The sequence below is a fragment of the Lutra lutra genome, chromosome 3, assembly GCF_902655055.1.
Source record: "Lutra lutra chromosome 3, mLutLut1.2, whole genome shotgun sequence".
Classification (NCBI taxonomy): domain Eukaryota; kingdom Metazoa; phylum Chordata; class Mammalia; order Carnivora; family Mustelidae; genus Lutra; species Lutra lutra.
In genome coordinates, this window is record NC_062280.1 from 128129563 (window position 1) to 128149047 (window position 19485).

The following is a 19485-nucleotide window of genomic DNA, read 5'->3' on the forward strand; positions in this document are numbered from 1 at the left end:
TTCACCTCCCCTTCCAATTTCCCTCAACTCCCTTCTCCTCTCCATCTCCCCTTGTCCTCCATGCTATTTGTTATGCTCCACAAATAAGTGAAACCATATGATAATTGACTCTCTCTGCTTGACTTATTTCACTCAGCATAATCTCTTCCAGTCCCCTCCATGTTGCTACAAAACTTGGGTATTCATCCTTTCTTTTTTTTTTCTTTTTCTTTTTCTTTTTTTTTTTTTTTTACAGCTTTATAAACATATATTTTTATCCCCAGGGGTACAGATCTGCGAATCGCCAGGTTTACACACTTCACAACACTCACCATAGCACATACCCTCCCCAATATCCATAACCCCACCCCCTCTCCCAACCCCCTCCCCCCATCAACCCTCAGTTTGTTTTGTGAGATTAAGAGTCACTTATGGTTTGTCTCCCTCCCAATCCCATCTTGTTTCATTTACTCTTCTCCTACCCCCTCAACCCCCCATGTTGCATCTCCTCTCCCTCATATCAGGGAGATCATATGATAGTTGTCTTTCTCCGATTGACTTATTTCGCTAAGCATGATACCCTCTAGTTCCATCCACGTCGTCGCAAATGGCAAGATTTCGTTTCTTTTGATGGCTGCATAGTATTCCATTGTGTATATATACCACATCTTCTTTATCCATTCGTCTGTAGATGGACATCTAGGTTCTTTCCATAGTTTGGCTATTGTAGACATGGCTGCTATAAACATTCGGGTGCATGTGCCCCTTCGGATCACTACGTTTGTATCTTTAGGGTAAATACCCAGCAGTGCAATTGCAGGGTCATAGGGTAGTTCTATTTTCAACATTTTGAGGAACCTCCATGCTGTTTTCCAGAGTGGTTGCACCAGCTTGCATTCCCACCAACAGTGTAGGAGGGTTCCCCTTTCTCCGCATCCTCGCCAGCATCTGTCATTTCCTGACTTGTTAATTTTAGCCATTCTGACTGGTGTGAGGTGATATCTCATGGTGGTTTTGATTTGTATTTCCCTGATGCCGAGTGATATGGAGCACTTTTTCATGTGTCTGTTGGCCATCTGGATGTCTTCTTTGCAGAAATGTCTGTTCATGTCCTCTGCCCATTTCTTGATTGGATTATTTGTTCTTTGGGTGTTGAGTTTGCTAAGTTCTTTATAGATTTTGGACACTAGCCCTTTATCTGATATGTCATTTGCAAATATCTTCTCCCATTCTGTCAGTTGTCTTTTGGTTTTGTTCACTGTTTCCTTTGCTGTGCAAAAGCTTTTGATCTTGATAAAATCCCAATAGTTCATTTTTGCCCTTGCTTCCCTTGCCTTTGGTGATGTTCCTAGGAAGATGTTGCTGCGGCTGAGGTCGAAGAGGTTGCTGCCTGTGTTCTCCTCGAGGATTTTGATGGATTCCTTTCTCACATTGAGATCCTTCATCCATTTGGAGTCTATTTTCGTGTGTGGTATAAGGAAATGATCCAATTTCATTTTTCTGCATGTGGCTGTCCAATTTTCCCAACACCATTTATTGAAGAGGCTGTCTTTTTTCCATTGGACATTCTTTCCTGCTTTGTCGAAGATGAGTTGACCATAGAGTTGAGGGTCCATTTCTGGGCTCTCTATTCTGTTCCATTGATCTATGTGTCTGTTTTTGTGCCAGTACCATGCTGTCTTGAGGATGACAGCTTTGTAATAGAGCTTGAAGTCCGGAATTGTGATGCCACCAACTTTGGCTTTCTTTTTCAGTATTCCTTTGGCTATTCGAGGTCTTTTCTGGTTCCATATAAATTTTAGGATTATTTGTTCCATTTCTTTGAAAAAAATGGATGGTACTTTGATAGGAATTGCATTAAATGTGTAGATTGCTTTAGGTAGCATAGACATTTTCACAATATTTATTCTTCCAATCCAGGAGCGTGGAACATTTTTCCATTTCTTTGTGTCTTCCTCAATTTCTTTCATGAGTACTTTATAGTTTTCTGAGTATAGATTCTTAGTCTCTTTGGTTAGGTTTATTCCTAGGTATCTTATAGTTTTGGGTGCAATTGTAAATGGGATGGACTCTTTAATTTCTCTTTCTTCTGTCTTGTTGTTGGTGTAGAGAAATGCAACTGATTTCTGTGCATTGATTTTATATCCTGACACTTTACTGAATTCCTGTACAAGTTCTAGCAGTTTTGGAGTGGAGTCTTTTGGGTTTTCCACATAGAGTATCATATCATCTGCAAAGAGTGATAGTTTGACTTCTTCTTTGTCGATTTGGATGCCTTTAATTTCCTTTTGTTGTCTGATTGCTGAGGCTAGGACTTCTAGTACTATGTTGAATAGTAGTGGTGATAACGGACATCCCTACTGTGTTCCTGACCTTAGCGGAAAAGCTTTCAGTTTTTCTCCATTGAGAATGATATTTGCGGTGGGTTTTTCATAGATGGCTTTGATAATATTGAGGTATGTGCCCTCTATCCCTACATTTTGAAGAGTTTTGATCAGGAAGGGATGCTGTACTTTGTCAAATGCTTTTTCAGCATCTATGGAGAGTATCATATGGTTCTTGTTCTTTCTTTTATTAATGTGTTGTATCACATTGATTGATTTGCGGATGTTGAACCAACCTTGCAGCCCTGGAATAAATCCCACTTGGTCGTGGTGAATAATCCTTTTAATGTACTGTTGAATCCTATTGGCTAGTATTTTGGCGAGAATTTTTGCATCTGTGTTCATCAAGGATATTGGTCTGTAGTTCTCTTTTTTGTTGGGATCCTTGTCTGGTTTTGGGATCAAGGTGATGCTGGCCTCATAAAATGAGTTTGGAAGTTTTCCTTCCATTTCTATTTTTTGGAACAGTTTCAGGAGAATAGGAATTAGTTCTTCTTTAAATGTTTGGTAGAATTCCCCCGGGAAGCCGTCTGGCCCTGGGCTTTTGTTTGTTTGGAGATTTTTGATGACTGTTTCAATCTCCTTACTGGTTATGGGTCTGTTCAGGCTTTCTATTTCCTCCTGGTTCAGTTGTGGTAGTTTATATGTCTCTAGGAATGCATCCATTTCTTCCAGATTGTCAAATTTGTTGGCGTAGAGTTGCTCATAATATGTTCTTATAATTGTCTGTATTTCTTTGTTGTTCATTATGATCTCTCCTCTTTCATTCATGATTTTATTTATTTGGGTCCTTTCTCTTTTCTTTTTGATAAGTCTGGCCAGGGGTTTATCAATCTTATTAATTATTTCAAAGAACCAGCTCCTAGTTTCGTTGATTTGTTCTATTGTTGATTTGTTCTATTTGTTCTATTTGTTCTATTGTTCTATTTCTGCTCTAATCTTTATGATTTCTCTTCTCCTGCTGGGTTTAGGGTTTCTTTCTTGTTCTTTCTCCAGCTCCTTTAGGTGTAGGGTTAGGTTGTGTACCTGAGACCTTTCTTGTTTCTTGAGAAAGGCTTGTACCGCTATATATTTTCCTCTCAGGACTGCCTTTGTTGTGTCCCACAGATTCTGAACCGTTGTGTTTTCATTATCATTTGTTTCCATAAATTTTTTCAATTCTTCTTTAATTTCCTGGTTGACCCATTCATTCTTTAGAAGGATGCTGTTTAGTCTCCATGTATTTGGGTTCTTTCCAAATTTCCTCTTGTGATTGAGTTCTAGCTTCAGAGCATTGTGGTCTGAAAATATGCAGGGAATGATCCCAATCTTTTGATACCGGTTGAGACTTGATTTAGGACCAAGAATGTGATCTATTCTGGAGAATGTTCCATGTGCACTAGAGAAGAATGTGTATTCTGTTGCTTTGGGATGAAATGTTCTGAATATATCTGTGATGTCCATCTGGTCCAGTGTGTCATTTAAGGCCTTGATTTCCTTGTTGATCTTTTGCTTGGATGATCTGTCCATTTCAGTGAGGGGAGTGTTAAAATCCCCTACTATGATTGTATTCTTGTCGATGTGTTTCTTTGATTTTGTTATTAATTGGTTTATATAGTTGGCTGCTCCCACGTTAGGGGCATAGATATTTAAAATTGTTAGATCTTCTTGTTGGACAGTTCCTTTGAGTATGATATAGTGTCCTTCCTCATCTCTTATTATAGTCTTTGGCTTAAAATCTAATTGATCTGCTATAAGGATTGCCACTCCTGCTTTCTTCTGATGTCCATTAGCATGGTAAATTCTTTTCCACCCCCTCACTTTAAACCTGGAGGTGTCTTCGGGTTTAAGATGAGTTTCTTGTAGGCAACATATTGATGGGTTTTGTTTTTTTATCCATTCTGATACCCTGTGTCTTTTGATTGGGGCATTTAGCCCATTAACATTCAGGGTAAGTATTGAGAGATATGAATTTAGTGCCATTGTATTGCCTGTAAGGTGACTGTTATTGTATATTGTCTCTGTTTCTTTCTGATCTACTACTTTGAGGGTCTCTCTTTGCTTAGAGGACCCCTTTCAATATTTCCTGTAGAGCTGGTTTGGTATTTGCAAATTCTTTCAGTTTTTGTTTGTCCTGGAAGCTTTTAATCTCTCCTTCTATTTTCAATGATAGCCTAGCTGGATATAGTATTCTTGGCTGCATGTTTTTCTCATTTAGTACTCTGAATATATCATGCCAGCTCTTTCTGGCCTGCCAGGTCTCTGTGGATAAGTCTGCTGCCAATCTAATATTTTTACCATTGTATGTTACAGACTTCTTTTCTCGGGCTGCCTTCAGGATCTTTTCTTTGTCACTAAGACTTGTAAATTTTACTATTAGGTGACGGGGTGTGGACCTATTCTTACTGATTTTGAGGGGGGTTCTCTGAACCTCCTGAATTTTGATGCTTGTTCCCTTTGCCATATTGGGGAAATTCTCTCCAATAATTCTCTCCAATATACCTTCTGCTCCCCTCTCTGTTTCCTCTTCTTCTGGAATCCCAATTATTCTAATGTTGTTTCGTCTTATGGTGTCACTTATCTCTCGAATTCTCCCCTCGTGGTCCAGTAGCTGTTTGTCCCTCTTTTGCTCAGCTTCTTTATTCTCTGTCATTTGGTCTTCTATATCGCTAATTCTTTCTTCTGCCTCATTTATCCTAGCAGTGAGAGCCTCCATTTTTGATTGCACCTCATTAATAGCTTTTTTGATTTCAACTTGGTTAGATTTTAGTTCTTTTATTTCTCCAGAAAGGGCTTTTATATCTCCCGAGAGGGTTGCTTTAATATCTTCCATGCCTTTTTCAAGCCTGGCTAGAACCTTGAGAATCGTCATTCTGAACTCTATATCTGACATATTACCAATGTCTGTATTGATTAGGTCCCTAGCCTTTGGTACTGCCTCTTGTTCTTTTTTTTGTTGTGAATTTTTTCGCCTTGTCATTTTGTCCAGATAAGAGTATATGAAGGAGCAAGTAAAATACTAAAAGGGTGGCAACAACCCCAGGAAAATATGCTTTAGCCAAATCAGAAGAGATCCCGAATTGTGAGGGGGGAAAAAGGGGATAAAAAGGGGTTCAGAAAGAAAGAAAGAAAAAAAAAAAAAAAGAAACTATTAAAAAAAGAAAGCCGATAAAGAAAAAATATAAAAAGAGGAAAAAAATATGTATATTAGATAAACTATTTAAAAAACGTTAAAAAAAGAAAACGGTAAAAGTTAAAAAAAATTTAGCAGAAGAAGAGAAAATGAAAAAAAAATTGAAAAAGAAAAAAAAAATTAAATTAACTGCAAGGCTAAAAAAATCATGGGGAGAAAGCCATGAGTTCCGTGTTTTGCTTTCTTCTCCTCTGGAATTCCGCCGCTCTCCTTGGTAGGTGAACTTGGTCCTGGCTGGGTTTCCCGTTGATCTTCTGGGGGAGGGGCCTGTTGTAGTGATTCTCAAGCGTCTTTGCCCCAGGCGGAGTTGCACCGCCCTTACCCGGGGCCGCGCTGAGTAATCTGCTCTGGTTTGCTGGGTTTGCTTTCGGGAGCTTTTGTTCCCTGAGCGCTTTCCGTAGAGTTCCGGAGGACGGGAATAAAGATGGCGGCCTCCCGGTGTCCGGCCCGGAGGAGCCAAGAGCCCGGGGCCCCACTCCTCAGTGCGCCCTCAGAGAACAGCGCCCAATGACTCTCGTCACCCTGCCTCCGGCCGCGCTCCGAGCTGACCGAGCCTGTGACCGGTTCAAGGCAACTCCGAGCTGAGAGTCACTCCTCGGCTCTGTCTCTGTAGCCGGCTTCCCCGTTCTAATACCGGTAAGCTCTGCGACACTCAGACACCCCCGATCCTTCTGCGACCCTGCGGGACCTGAGGCCGCGCTTACCCCGCCTGGGCTTCACCCCAGTTAAGCCTCTGGAGCGATGTCCCTCAGCGGAACAGACTTTTAAAAGTCCTGATTTTGCTCCGTTGCTCCGCCGCTCACCGGGAGCCGGCCCCTCCCCCCGCGGTCTATCTTCCCGTCGCTTTGGATTCACTTTTCCGCCAGTCCTACCTTGCAGAAAGTGGTTGATTTTCTGTTTCTGGAATTGCTGTTCTTCTTCTCTTCAATCTCCCGTTGGATTTGTAGGTGTTTGCAATCTTTAGATAAGCTATTTAGCTGATCTCCCGCTACCCGAAGTAGTCTCAGCCTGCTACTTCTCCGCCATCTTGACTCCTCCTGGGCAGTACTCTTGAGCACAGATGCCACCTTCTTCCCCCAAGGCTAAAGAGAAACCCACTACCCTGCAAAGACCCTGTACAGCAAGCCTGGAATATAACCATCTCTCTGAAGCCAGTAGAACTCCCTTTTCCATCCTTCCTTCCCAATCCAGGAGGCCACTCATCCAGGAGACGAGTCCTGTAGTTTAGAGAGTTTCACTTCTTTCCATCCCCCATCTAGCAAGGACCTTGGAGGCCCCTGGATGCTGGAAGCAATTCACTTTTTACTGAGTTTGGTGTAATAAGAACTTAATTATTGCTTTCCTTTCGACTTACTTTTTTTTAATTAATTTTTTAAAATTTTTTATAAACATATAATGTATTTATATCCCCAGGGGTACAGGTCTGTGAATTGCCAGATTTACACATTTCACAGCACTCACCATAGCATATACCGTCCCCAATGTCCATAACCCAACCACCCTCTCCCAACCCTCCTCCCCCGAGTAACCCTCAGTTTGTTTTGTGAGATTAAGAGTCACTTATGGTTTGTCTCCCTCCCAATCCCATCTTGTTTCATTTATTCTATTCCTACCCTCCTGGCAGGTTCTGATGGCTCTGGTTGTGCTCGTCTTCTAACTACCGCATGCTCACTGTGCAAGTAACTGCTGGGGGCTTTGTGAACTGGGGCTGCAGGCTCTGCACTAGCCAAGATACTCATCTTAAGGGGGTGCTGTGTGAGGGATAACTTGGCCTTCTGTAATGGCCATCATACTGGTGCCTGCTTCTCTTCTGTCGTCTTTACGAAGTCATTGGAAACACCTATTGACAAGTGCCGTTTACTCCCTCTCTGGTCGAGCAATGTTTTCTGCCGAGACGTGGGAGATGACCGAGGGCCTCATGTCCCTGCAGTAGGGTATGTAAGGGACTACATAAGGGAATTGGGGCCAAAAGACTAATCTTTTGTACACGTTCCAAAAATTTCCAACATTTGCCCCATAAATAGAGGGATAAGGCACCAGGTGACCTTCTGCATTCAGTGTCCTTTGCTTCCATAACACTGAATGGTTGCCAACAAGCTGCACGATGTTTGTAGTTGATTAATATCTGTGGTCTTCTCTGTGCCTCTCCTACCTTTCCCCTGCCAGCAAAAACAAAACAATGAAAATGGAGGCTCTACCGGAGTACCAAAATCAAAATTCTGGTGACCTGATACCGTAAGCCACTTAAAAATTCCAGTGCGGATCCTTTTCCTTGTGATGAACACAAGTAATCAAAATAATGTAACCCATTTAGCATAGCAATTCTGTTATGGCCAAGAGCTACTTAAAAATGGTTTTCTCATAGGAGATTCTATATATTCTTCAAGAAACTGGTATCATCACCAGCATAAAGTATCAATTAGCCCTACTGGCTGCAAAATTTGATCTTCCCAGTTGGTTTTTCCCAGTTCCAAAGCTAATGTGCTATTTCCTCCTGTTATTAGAGACTATATGAGTTAGCATATCAGATTAAGGAAATATTATAACTGTAATTGGAAGGTGAGGCCTGTGTTGGCTAATGTAGGAGTTCAGCCCTGTTACTGAGGATGCTGATTCTCCTTCTCTCTCATGCACAGTACACAGCCTCCTGAAACCACATACAGCAGCAGCTCATCTTAAATCTGTTTCCTCTTGTGATTCAAGGCCAAAAGCGCTACTTGTTTATGTTTGTTTATGTTCAGCAGTGGAGAACCTCTCCAACCATTGGAATATAAGTGGTTATCTTCAGTCTGCAGTTGGATGGATATCATCTGATTGAAGTAGATTGGGTCAACTTCAGACCATTAACAATGCAGGGAATTTCAGTGCTTTGGTTGGGATTAAACTAATTCTGACCCTGCAGCCCATTTATTGGGCTCAGTAATTAGAAGTCTCTGAGGAAGAAGGAAGGGGAAGCTCTGTATTGAGTAGGAGGTCTACAGCGCCCACTACAGAAGTGATGATTCCCTTTGCCTCCCTTCCTTGATTTTATGGCCCACTCAGTAGGTAGGGCAAATGTTTACAGTTACTTAAGTATTTCTCCTGCTCAGGTCATCAGAAAAACTGGTTACTTAAAAACATTTCACAGCACACACTTTTTAAGACCATGTCCTACCAAAAACATTATTTGCCCTAGCAATCCCACATAAGTGAGTTTTGAATTAACATCACCTAACATTTCCTGGTGATCCATCTTTGTGATCTAACAATAGTGTCAATAAAAGAACATACTTGCATTTTTGGAGAAATTTCCAATAACATGATCTCTTCAAATAGGTTGATGTTACCAGTTTATTCTTTTGTTTTTCCATCAGTAAAACTTACCTAGATTTCCTCCAATATTTTGCTCCTCTGACTAGCTCACAAATGGGACTGTTAAAGTCAGCTAGGAACTTCTCCTAATATAGAGGTGATGGGGCCCCCTTCTGTTGCAAGTTTCCAGTCTCACTGGTTGTGTCTTTAGAGTTGTGTTATTGGGACATGACTTGGCATTCTAAAAATAGGTAAGCTGAATATCAAACGTCATATTTGCCAGGAACTGAATATTTAATGAGGAAATATTTTATCTAAGTAATTGGAATTTCTGAACTTAATTGCTATTTGTGGTTTGTTTGTTTGTTGCATTGTTGGTTACTGAAATTCACATTTGGAAAACTCTTATGCTGTCTTGTTGTATAGAAAAGTGAAACCTAGTTTCCACTTTTAGGACTTACCTTTTGAATTAGGTGAATGCCTTGCACACTTTTAGAACTAGATACACATTTGCAAGGTGACTGGGTTAGGCTCTGGATGTCAGTGAGGCTGATTTATTATGATCTCCGTGATGCCTAGGTAACCATCACTTAAGGTTATGGTAGACAGTATGGGCTGCTAGAAATAGCCACTTAAAAATTCCAGGGTGTATCTGTATGTCCTCAAATTAGTCATTGTCCACCTTAAAGAAATTCAGTGTTCTTCTGTTTTGTCCATCTGAGGTTTCCCCCAAATATAAATTTTCAAGAGTTGAATGAGAAACTTAAAAAGTCAAAAAATCAGAGAGCATGTTTAGGGCAACAGGTCAGAGATATTTTATTGTCTAGGAAGAAGGGACCTGTGATACATAGCCATCTAACAATGGGCGTCACTTGCTATTAGGTTACCAGCCCAACTGTGTGTCCCTTGCCTATGGCAGGAAACCCAGGTCTGACTTTTTCTGTCTTCAGAGTCTGAATGTGGTCTGACTGGATTTTGAAGGCCCTTGGCTTGAGTCCAGATTCCAAAGTTACCTTGATAATTGTTTATTTATAAAAACCAGCTCTAACTGAGCAGACTGCAACCTGGACGAGAATTCATGCCAGGGCAGGCTTTTTTCTGTTAATACATATTGTCAGAGTGTCCGGGAACATGTATGTATCTCTGTGCATCCTCACCCACTCCTCCCGACAAAGTGGAGGGCAGGTATTGAGCAGGAATGTGACCGAGATTACATTAGATTATGTGGCCTGTTTGGAGTTAACTGCCACCAAGCCATACTAATATCTACCCCAAGACAAATGCTTTAATACTAAACATAAATTATAACCTGTGTCCTTCTTTCTTTCCTGTAATTAAAGGTAAATTTTTAAGGAAATCTTGGGGCACCTGGGTGGTGTAGTCAGTTAAGCATCTGAATCTTGGTTTCGGCTCAGGTCATGATCTCAGGGTCTTGGGATCGAGCCCCACTTTGGGCTCCGTGCTCAGAGTGGAGTCTGCCTGAGATTCTCTCTCTTTCTGCCCCTCCTGCTCGTGCCGTCTTTCCCTAAAATAAATAAATATAATTTAAAAAAAGAAACCTGGGGCACCTGGATGGCTCAGTGGGTTAAAGCTTCTGCCTTCGGCTCAGGTCATGGTCCCAGGGTCCTGGGATCGAGCCCCACATCGGGCTCTCTGCTCCGCGGGGAGCCTGCTTCTTCCTCTCTTTCTGCTTACCTCTCTGCCTACTTTTTATCTCTGTCAAGTAAATAAATAAAATCTTAAAAAAAACAAAAAACTTTTGTGGTTCAACTAGGCCAAAAACTCAGAGTTTTGAAACTTTTTACTTTTCCTTTTGTAATCATTATTGTATCTTTGTAGTTAAAATACACATTGGGGGTTTGTAATTGAAACCGATGTTCTACTCTCTAGCCCTGTGACAGAGAACCATGTGATATTTCAGCAGTCTGGGTAAATATGTAATTCTACATATTACATATGTAATCTTGGAACCAAAGAATATCTTGCTCTCATTCATTCAGGCAGCTCCCTGAGTGCTCCTTGTGGCCAGGCACAGTGGGCCATGCTGGTGATACAAAGAAGCTGTAGCACAGAGAGGGACGGATGTACAATAGGATGGGACATGATTGATAAGGTTAAGAGAGCTTGCTTCCTATTCCGGGAGCAAAGGATTTCCATCTGTGCTGGTGGGCAAGTCTGGGAAAGTTCCACAGAAAAGGTGCCCTTGAGTTGGACCTTGAAGAAAGGTTTGCCAGGTGAAGGTTGGGTGTGGGTGTGCTAGGCAGAAGTAGAGCTAGAGAAAACAGCTGGCAGGTGTATGCTGTGGGTGTCATGGGCAAGTGTGGAGAAGCTAGGGGGCAATTGAAGGGAACTATGGGGCTCTCCTCTGCACTGAAAGGAGCTGCTGAAGATTTCCTTAAGAGAAGGACTTGAAATTTTTTTTTTTCTTTCCGGAAACCATATGCTCTCTTCCCCTAAAAGCTCCACAAGCTGGAGTTCATTTGGATTATTAAAAGCAGGAGACTGAAAAGTAGCAACTTTTGTTTCTCTATCATGCAAGCTTTTTTTTCTTTTCTGTCTTCTTTCTGTATCAGGAGTCAATACACTTAATGGGAGTCAACAAGCTTTGTGGCTTTGTTTTACACAAGACATTTAATTTTTTCTATTGTATTTTATCGTATTTGCCAGATGTTTAAACAATGAATGCTGCATTTGCAAAAAGGCTTGCATTCATTTCCTACTCAACAAATAATTCCATTTTCACAGTGCTTTGCCTCAAGGAAATGTGAAACTCTTAATTTTATCTTAAAATGTGTGCTCATAATCTGTTTTCAAACATTAGAAAGTCTCAATGTGTTATTCTTGTTCAATGCTTCCTCTGATTAATAAAAAAGAAACCCTCAAATTTTATCTATTTTCTAGGCTTACCAAGAGGTTAAAGAGTGAATCCCTGAAGTCCGACTTTACGATAGATTTAAAACATGAGGTACGTCATTGTTTCTTTGCTAAAAGTCTCAGTAATCAAGAATTATGTGTTTTAATGTAAAAGGTGTTTTTTATTCCCTGACAGCATACCCCTCCCCACCCAATGCTTTTATGTCTTTTCTCCCCACCAAGGTAATTCTTCTCCAGTAAATTAGGTCTTTCTCTGTAAAGCTCATTTTTATCATGTAGGTGGAGAAGGAGCAGTGAAAAAGATTCTCGATTCTCCTCTGTGATTCTTGATTTTTTTTTTTTTTAAGCTAGGTGGATGGGTGCAAAGGTGGATTTCTAAAAACATGCAAAACTGCCATCAAAGCACCTTTTCTCTTATTTGGTACTTTGGCTGTACAATGCCGTGGTCATGTCTCTGTCCTTGGCCCTCTGGGGCAGAACTGAGCCAGTTGGTCCCAAGCAGGCAGCTGTGCATGGCATGCTAGTTGGAACCCCAGCATCCCTGGGCATTTAGTGGACATTTAGTGACCAATCATCCTGGAGGCTTTAATCATTCCTGGATCATTGTTATTTTTTTTAAATTAACATATAATGTATTATTTGCCCCAGGTGTACAGGTCTGTGAATCATCAGGCTTACACACTTCACAGCACTCACCATAGCACATACCCTCTCCAATGTCCATAACCCAACCACCCTCTCCATACCGCCCCCTGACCCCCGGCAACCCTCAGTTTGTTTTGTGAGCTTAAGAGACTCTTATGGTTTGTCTCTTTCCAGATCCCATCTTGTTTCATTTTTTTCCTTCCCTACCCCCTAAACCCCCCACTTTGCCTCACAAATTCCTCATATCAGGGAGATCTTATGATAATTGTCTTTCTCTGATTGACTTATTTCCCTCAGCCTAATACTCTCTAGTTCCATCCACGTTGTTGCAAATGGCAAGCTCTCATTTCTTTTGATGGCTACATAATATTCCATTGTATATGTATACCACATCTTCTTTATCCATTCATTTGTTGATGGACATCTAGGTTCATTCCATAGTTTGGCTATTGTGGACATTGCTGCTATAAACATTCGGGTGCATGTGCCCCTTTGGATCACTACATTTGTATCTTTAGGTGGATCATTGTTAAGAAGGTTTCTTCGTGGGTTTCATTCACAGGCACATCGGACTGGAACATTGTCACCTTTCACTCTTCGGGAACCTGAATCTTAGGGCAGTGGGGTCAATCTTGACATGTCACTCAGGCCAGGAGTGCTGGCAGCATACCAGTAGCGAAAAGGGCACGCACAAGGCTTTACCTTCTTGGCTGATGGCATGTGATGAAAAAGCTTATTGGGGGAGAAATATACATGTAAAAAACTGTTCTTCTGTTCCATAGAAAGGAAAGAACGACTAATTGAAAGCGCAGGTCTACTTAGATAGTTTTAATGAAGAGTTAACTTTGGTATAGATACTTAGGCTCAGGAATCTGTTAAATACTAAATACCTACAAAAACTGTCTCTAATGTATGTGGAAAGTATGAGGATAGGTCAAAATATCTATGTAATCACCATCTGGTTTAAAGAGCTAGAACATCACCAGTCACTTTGAAGCTCCCTGACTGTGACACTCCTGTGTTCCTTTCATTCTTTCTAGTAAACACTTTCTTGAATTCTCTCTTCCTTTTTTTCCTCTTCCACAGCATATGACTGTGCCTCCGAATAAGACAGTATGCAGTTTTTCACCCTTTTGGGACTTCGGATAAACAAAAGTGTATCATGGGTATTGTTCTGACTTGAAACTCATCCATGTGGATATGTGCGGCAGTTCTGATGAACTTTTTTCCACTCCGAGCAGGAGTCTCTCCAGAGACCAGAGCAGTTAGCTTACCTGTTCTCCGGTGGCAGGCTGCTTCTGCACCGCTCTGCGTTTTCTGCTATTACACTCATTACTTCTCTGCGTTTTGTGGACATGTGTCATGATGATCCTGGGCAGGGATTTCTCTAGGGCAGAGGCTTTTAAACTATTTTTTTTTTTTTTTAACCGTGACCCACTTTAAAAAATACATTTTTCATTGCGAGCCAGTATATTTGTGTGTGTTATTGTGTTGTATTACTGATTTCTAGCTTAGCATTAGTGTGGTCTATATAACAATTGTTAGAAATGTTTTTAGGCTTATTTTGTGGCCTGGTTCATGTTTACTCTTCATAAATGGAGGAAAAGATGTATATGCTATAATTTGGGGGGTATAGTATTCTCTTTATGAGATTAAGGAAGAAATAGATTGAATATAATAAATTAATCTTCCTTCCTCCCTTCTTTCTTTCCTTCCCTCCTCCCTCCCATCCTCTTCTTTTGTCTGCTTGATCTATCATTTATTAAGAGAGGAATGGGAAAATCTTCCATAATAATGGTGCATTTGATAATATCTCCTCTTGTAACTGCCAACTCTTGCCTTTTTCCCTCTGAGACTATGTTAATTAATTGCATGCAAGTTTAGAATCCTTAAGTCTTCTTATGAATTCATCTTTATTTCTTGTCATGCTCTTTGCCCTAACATGTATTTTGTTGCTGTGACTGTTTTTATACTGGCTTTCTTTTCAGGTTTGCTTTTTAATTGTCTCTCATCTTTTTCTTATAGCCCCTTTGTGTCCTCTTTTAGATGTGCTTCTCTTGGAGAGGACATATCTTCTTTTCCTCCCAGTCTGCCAGTCTTTGTCTTTAAACCAGGTAGCAAATTTACACTTACATTGAACATGATTACCTTTATATTTGAATTGATTTCTAACACTTCATTTTATCCTTCTCCTCATTTTCTCTCTGGCTCCTTTAAACACTTCCTTACTTTCTAATAGATTGTTTTTTGTTCTTTCTTTTTTCATTTTTTCCTCTTCTGCTGTTTTAGAAATTTGGTCTTCATTTCTGTACCTTACTGGTTATTTTTAAATATTTTAACATGCATTCTTAACCTAACAAAGGCTAAGTAGTTCATGGCCTAAATTCAAGGGACTTAGAATAATTGAACTCTGATTATTCCCTCCCCAATTTTTTTTTAAAGATTTTATTTATTTATTTGAAAGAGCGAGCGAGAGAGAGAAACCACAAGAAGTGGGAGGGTCAGAGGGAGAAGAACTCCCCGCTGAGTGGGGATTCCCCATGTGGGACTTGATCCTGGGACTCCAGTCAGGGACTCTGGGATCATGACCTGAGCTGAAGATAGATGCTCAATTGCTGAGCCACCCAGGCGCCCCTCCCCTTACCAATTTAAATGCTCCTTGTTATTTAGTACTTTTGTTCTTTTCCTAAACCCTGCAACTTAAATATTATCTTTATTTTATGCAATTCGTATTTGTAATAGCTTCACCATGTATTTGCCAGTGCCTTTGCTCAGTATCCCATCTTACTTCAAAGACCTGCCAGGTGGGATCATTTTTTTTTTACATTTTAAAAATTTAAATTCAATTAATTAACATATAGTGTATTATTAGTTTCAGGGGTAATGTTCAGTGATTCATCAATTGCATATCACACCCAGTGCTCATTCCATCAAGTGCCCTCCTTAATGCCTGTCACCCAGTTACCCATCTCCTACCCACCTCCCCTCCAGCAACCCTCAGTTTGTTTCCTTAGAGTTCAGAGTGTCTTATGGTTTGTCTCCCTCTCTGATTTAGTCTTATTTTATTTTTTCTTCCCTTCCCCTGTGTTCATGTTTTATTTCTTAAATTCCACATTTGAGTGAAATCATATGATAATTGTCTTTCTCTGATTGACCTATTTCCTCTTAGCATAATGCTCTCTAGTTCCATCCATGTCACTGCAAATTGTAAGAGTTCATTCTTTTTGATGGCTGAGTAGTATTCCATTGTGTATATATACCATCATCTTTTTTTTTTTAAAGATTTTATTTATTTATTTGACAGAGAGATCATAAGTAGGCAGAGAAGCAGGCAGAGAGAGAGAGAGGGAAGCAGGCTCCCTGCTGAGCAGAGAGCCCGATGTGGGGCTCGATCCCAGGACTCTGGGATCATGACCTGAGCTGAAGGCAGAGGCTTTAACCCACTGAGCCACCCAGGCACCCCGATATACCATCATCTTTATCCATTCATCTTTCGATGGACATCTGGGCTCTTTCCAGAGTTTGGCTATTGTGGACATTGCTGCTATAAACCTTGGGGTGCAGGTGCCCCTTTGAATCACTATATTTGTATCCTTTGGATAAATACCTAGTATTGCTATTGCTGGGTTGTAGGGTAGCTCTGTTTTTAACTTTTTGAGGGGCCTCCATACTGTTTTCCAGGGCAGCTGTACCCTGGTGGGATCATTTTTATTCTTCTGAGGCGCATCCTTTAGTGTTTCCTTCGTTGGGGTGGTACATTCTCAATTTTTTTCCCTTTAAAAAATTTGTATTGACTTTGTTCTTTAAACATAGTTACCTTGTGTTTACAATTCTGGGTTGTCCATCATTTTCTGTCATCACTCTGGCTTTACTACACTGTTCTGGTTTCTGTTATTGCTGTGGTGTTGGGAAATCAGCATCAGTCTCATGTGGCTTCTTTGTAGGTAATCTTTCTCTCTGCTTGCCTTTAAGACTATTTGTCTTTGATATTCTGCAGTTTCACTATGAGATGTCTAGGTGCTGACATTTTTTTTTTTTTTTTTTTTTTTTTTTTTACATCCTACATGGGATTCATTGACCCTTTCTATAATAGGATTGTTATGTAATTTTTGGAAATTCTCAGCCATTCTTTTTTCAAGCATGTTCTAACCCCCATTCTTTCTGTTATCTCCTCCTGGATGTGTAGATGTGTGCCAGCACTCTGAATTTTTCTTTTACTTTTCCCATCTCTGTTTCTGCCTGTGCTACATTTAGACAATTGGGGGACTTTCATTCTTTTAATTCCCTGATTTTTTATTCACTGGTGTCTAATACTCTGCTTATCCTAATCATAATTTTTCTTTAATGTTTTTTATTTTTAGAAGTTTAACTCCTTCTTTTCAAATTTGCTTATTTATATAATTTTTATAAATTTGCTTATGTTTGAATGTTTTCTCTTTATGAAAAGGTATTAAACATTAGTAATTTTATAACCTGTGTTTGATAATTCCAAGACCTGCAGACTTTTGGGTCTGCTAATGTAGTGTCTGCTGGTTCTTGGTGATCAGCTCACGTCCCTGTGCTTTTGTGATTTTTCTCTGAGTAGTCTTGCTTCAAACTGTATCTGTGCTAATCTTCTGAGTCCTACATTAAGTGGAAGGATTTGCATTGTTTTTCCTACTGCTACAGGATTATACTAACTTGGGACCATTTTAAATAACTGGTTTGAAGTGTTTTGGACCACATTAGTGGCACACATTAGGGAGGCCTGGGTTTTGATTACAAAATCTCAGAGGAGATTTGGAGATGATATTTTCCCCCTCCATCTAGTTCCAACGTCCCAGATTTATGTGGGGTTTGCTCTTAAACACTCTCCGCCTTGGGTGAGTCTTGGGCTTTATTTTCTTAACTCCTGTCAGAAACTCAGCCTCACCACAGTTCACCATCTACCTACTGAGGGATACTACCCTTGATGCCATTTTCCCAGGCTCTTCCTTTTGCAGTTTTGTCCTCACAAGTTCATACTATTATGGAAACTAGCATCCATTTAAATTATTTTAAAGATATTTTATCCAACAGTTTTAGATGTTTCCAGCAAGGCTGTTAGTCAAGGTGTGTAATTACCATCCTGCAGAAAACCAGCCTCATGGTAATAATTTCTTTCATCTTCTACTGCGATGTTTTAGAAACCCTAAAATCGCTTCCCTGAAATTGCTTATGACAGCTTTGGAATTATTTGGTGTTCAGAATATGAACAAGAATATGTATTCTTGTTAATAAAAGATTATATTGATTCACATGAAATTACTATTTTTATATGTAAAAAAAAAAATCTGTTGAATATTGTCAGATTGATTCAGTTCAGTCTTAGTGCTCTGTAGAAGACATGGTCTGCTTTTCCTTGACATATTTTGTACCTTCTAATACTTGCGGTGTTGGCCAAGTTCTTTCATTTGTTGCCGGCTCCTGTCCTGACAGATTGCCCTCTACATCTGGGACAAAGGCAATGGGCCTCCCCTTACTCCAGTGCCTGAGTTTTGTACAGAGGCTGTGGACTCCTACTGTGCTACCACCTTCCATTCTTTTCTACCTCTTTGCGTAAGTATAGAAGAAAGGCTTCCTTACATATCAAAGGAAAATCTACATGCTGTGCATATATTGTCCTAGGACTTTAAGTTTCTACTTATGTGTCAGGTAAGACGTAGATACCATACTTCTTACTAGTAACTGCCCTATCAGGTGGAGTACTGTGTTATCCTAGTTGACACATGAGAAGAGAAAGGACTGAGAAGTACTTGTTCAGGGTCTCACAGTGAGTCCGGGGGAGGGGCAGTGAGGACCCTGAGGGCACTGACTCACTCCGGAGCTCCACAGCTCTTCCGAGTCAGTGTGCCTGGAGTCATTTCCCTTGTTGATGATTCAGCATGTGTCTCCTGGAATATCTATTCCATTTCCTAGAAGGGTGATTTCAGACATTTTCTGCTACACTTAAGCCTTCTTCCCAAGCCCATCTCCTCTCAGCTGGAGACCTTAATTTGATCTCATCTGCCACTGTCCAGCAGAACTTTCAGAATGATCTTACTTGTTTCAGTGTACCCTAGGTCCAGTTCCCAGGATGAGCCCTGAAGACCCCTGAAACTCACTAGGTTAACAGTTCTTCCTCAGAAGAGAAAACATATCATCACCCTCAAATGTTGTCTGTTCTTCTGAAGGCAGTCACACAGAAGTCTATGTGTGGCATATTCAAAATGAATATATGTATACACACACACGTGTGCGCTGTGCACACACACACCCACACATTGCAGTAATGGGAGAGAATCTGTAATGTTTGCTCAGTTCCTGAGGGGGAGGTCCTGTCTTTCTAGACATGATGCTTGCTTATTCTTTAATGCTCTTTTGGGCGGTCTGGTGGGGTCAGCCTCCTAGTGTCTTGAGTAATATGACAAAGCTGTGTTTAAATGTCACCATAAACTGGCCCCAGATGATGTTTGAGTCATGATTGAATATTATTAAAAGCCTAAGTCATTTGATAAAGGGGTCAGAACACCCCACGAAGCCATCCGTGGCCTTGAATGTAGGCTGTCCACAGTCTTCCCATGTGTCCCTTTCATCTGAGTGGCCAGCTGGGGCTGGGCTGGCTCAGGGCTCCGTAATTGCCCCTCCTTCCTTGCACCCAAGTGTTTGAAGTAATTGTCCCTTTGGCAGAAGACAGAATGTTGCTGTAGCTTAGACTTGGGTAGACAATAAGGGGCCATAAAAATACTTTCAACATCAAAGTGAGACCAGCCCCCCAAGAGGGAGTCAGCTCCTATTGTACAGGAACACAGCCCACTGGTTCTCTCCCTTTGTCAAAATCTTCACCAGCTGGAAAAAGGAAAGGGAAGGTGACTAACATTTACTGGGCAGTTAGAATGTGCTGAATAAATGTAGCAATGAAAGCAGCTTTACTGGTGGCTATTCTGACCATCTTCTAAATGAGCAGACTGAAGTTGAGAGCTGAAGAATATTGTCTGGGTGACACAGTGAGTACAGGGCAGGGCTGGGATTCAGGCCCAGGTCTGGCTGACGTCAGAGGTCTTGTCAGCTGAATTATAGTTCCTGTTTCCCCAGAAATTTAATCCTGGAAACAGGATTAATGTCCTTGATGTTGGTGAAGGT

General features: G+C 40.7%; 1 protein-coding gene across 3 annotated transcripts in view; it reads left to right on the forward strand.

Moving 5' to 3' along the window:
• B3GLCT (beta 3-glucosyltransferase) overlaps positions 1-19485 on the forward strand; it is a 124389-nt gene that overhangs the window by 56674 nt on the left and 48230 nt on the right. For all 3 annotated transcript variants that reach the window (XM_047723091.1, XM_047723089.1, XM_047723088.1), the window contains exons 8-9: positions 11728-11791; positions 17803-17922. In XM_047723091.1, coding sequence (XP_047579047.1) covers positions 11728-11791; positions 17803-17922 — 184 coding nt within the window. The remainder of the gene's footprint in view (positions 1-11727; positions 11792-17802; positions 17923-19485) is intronic.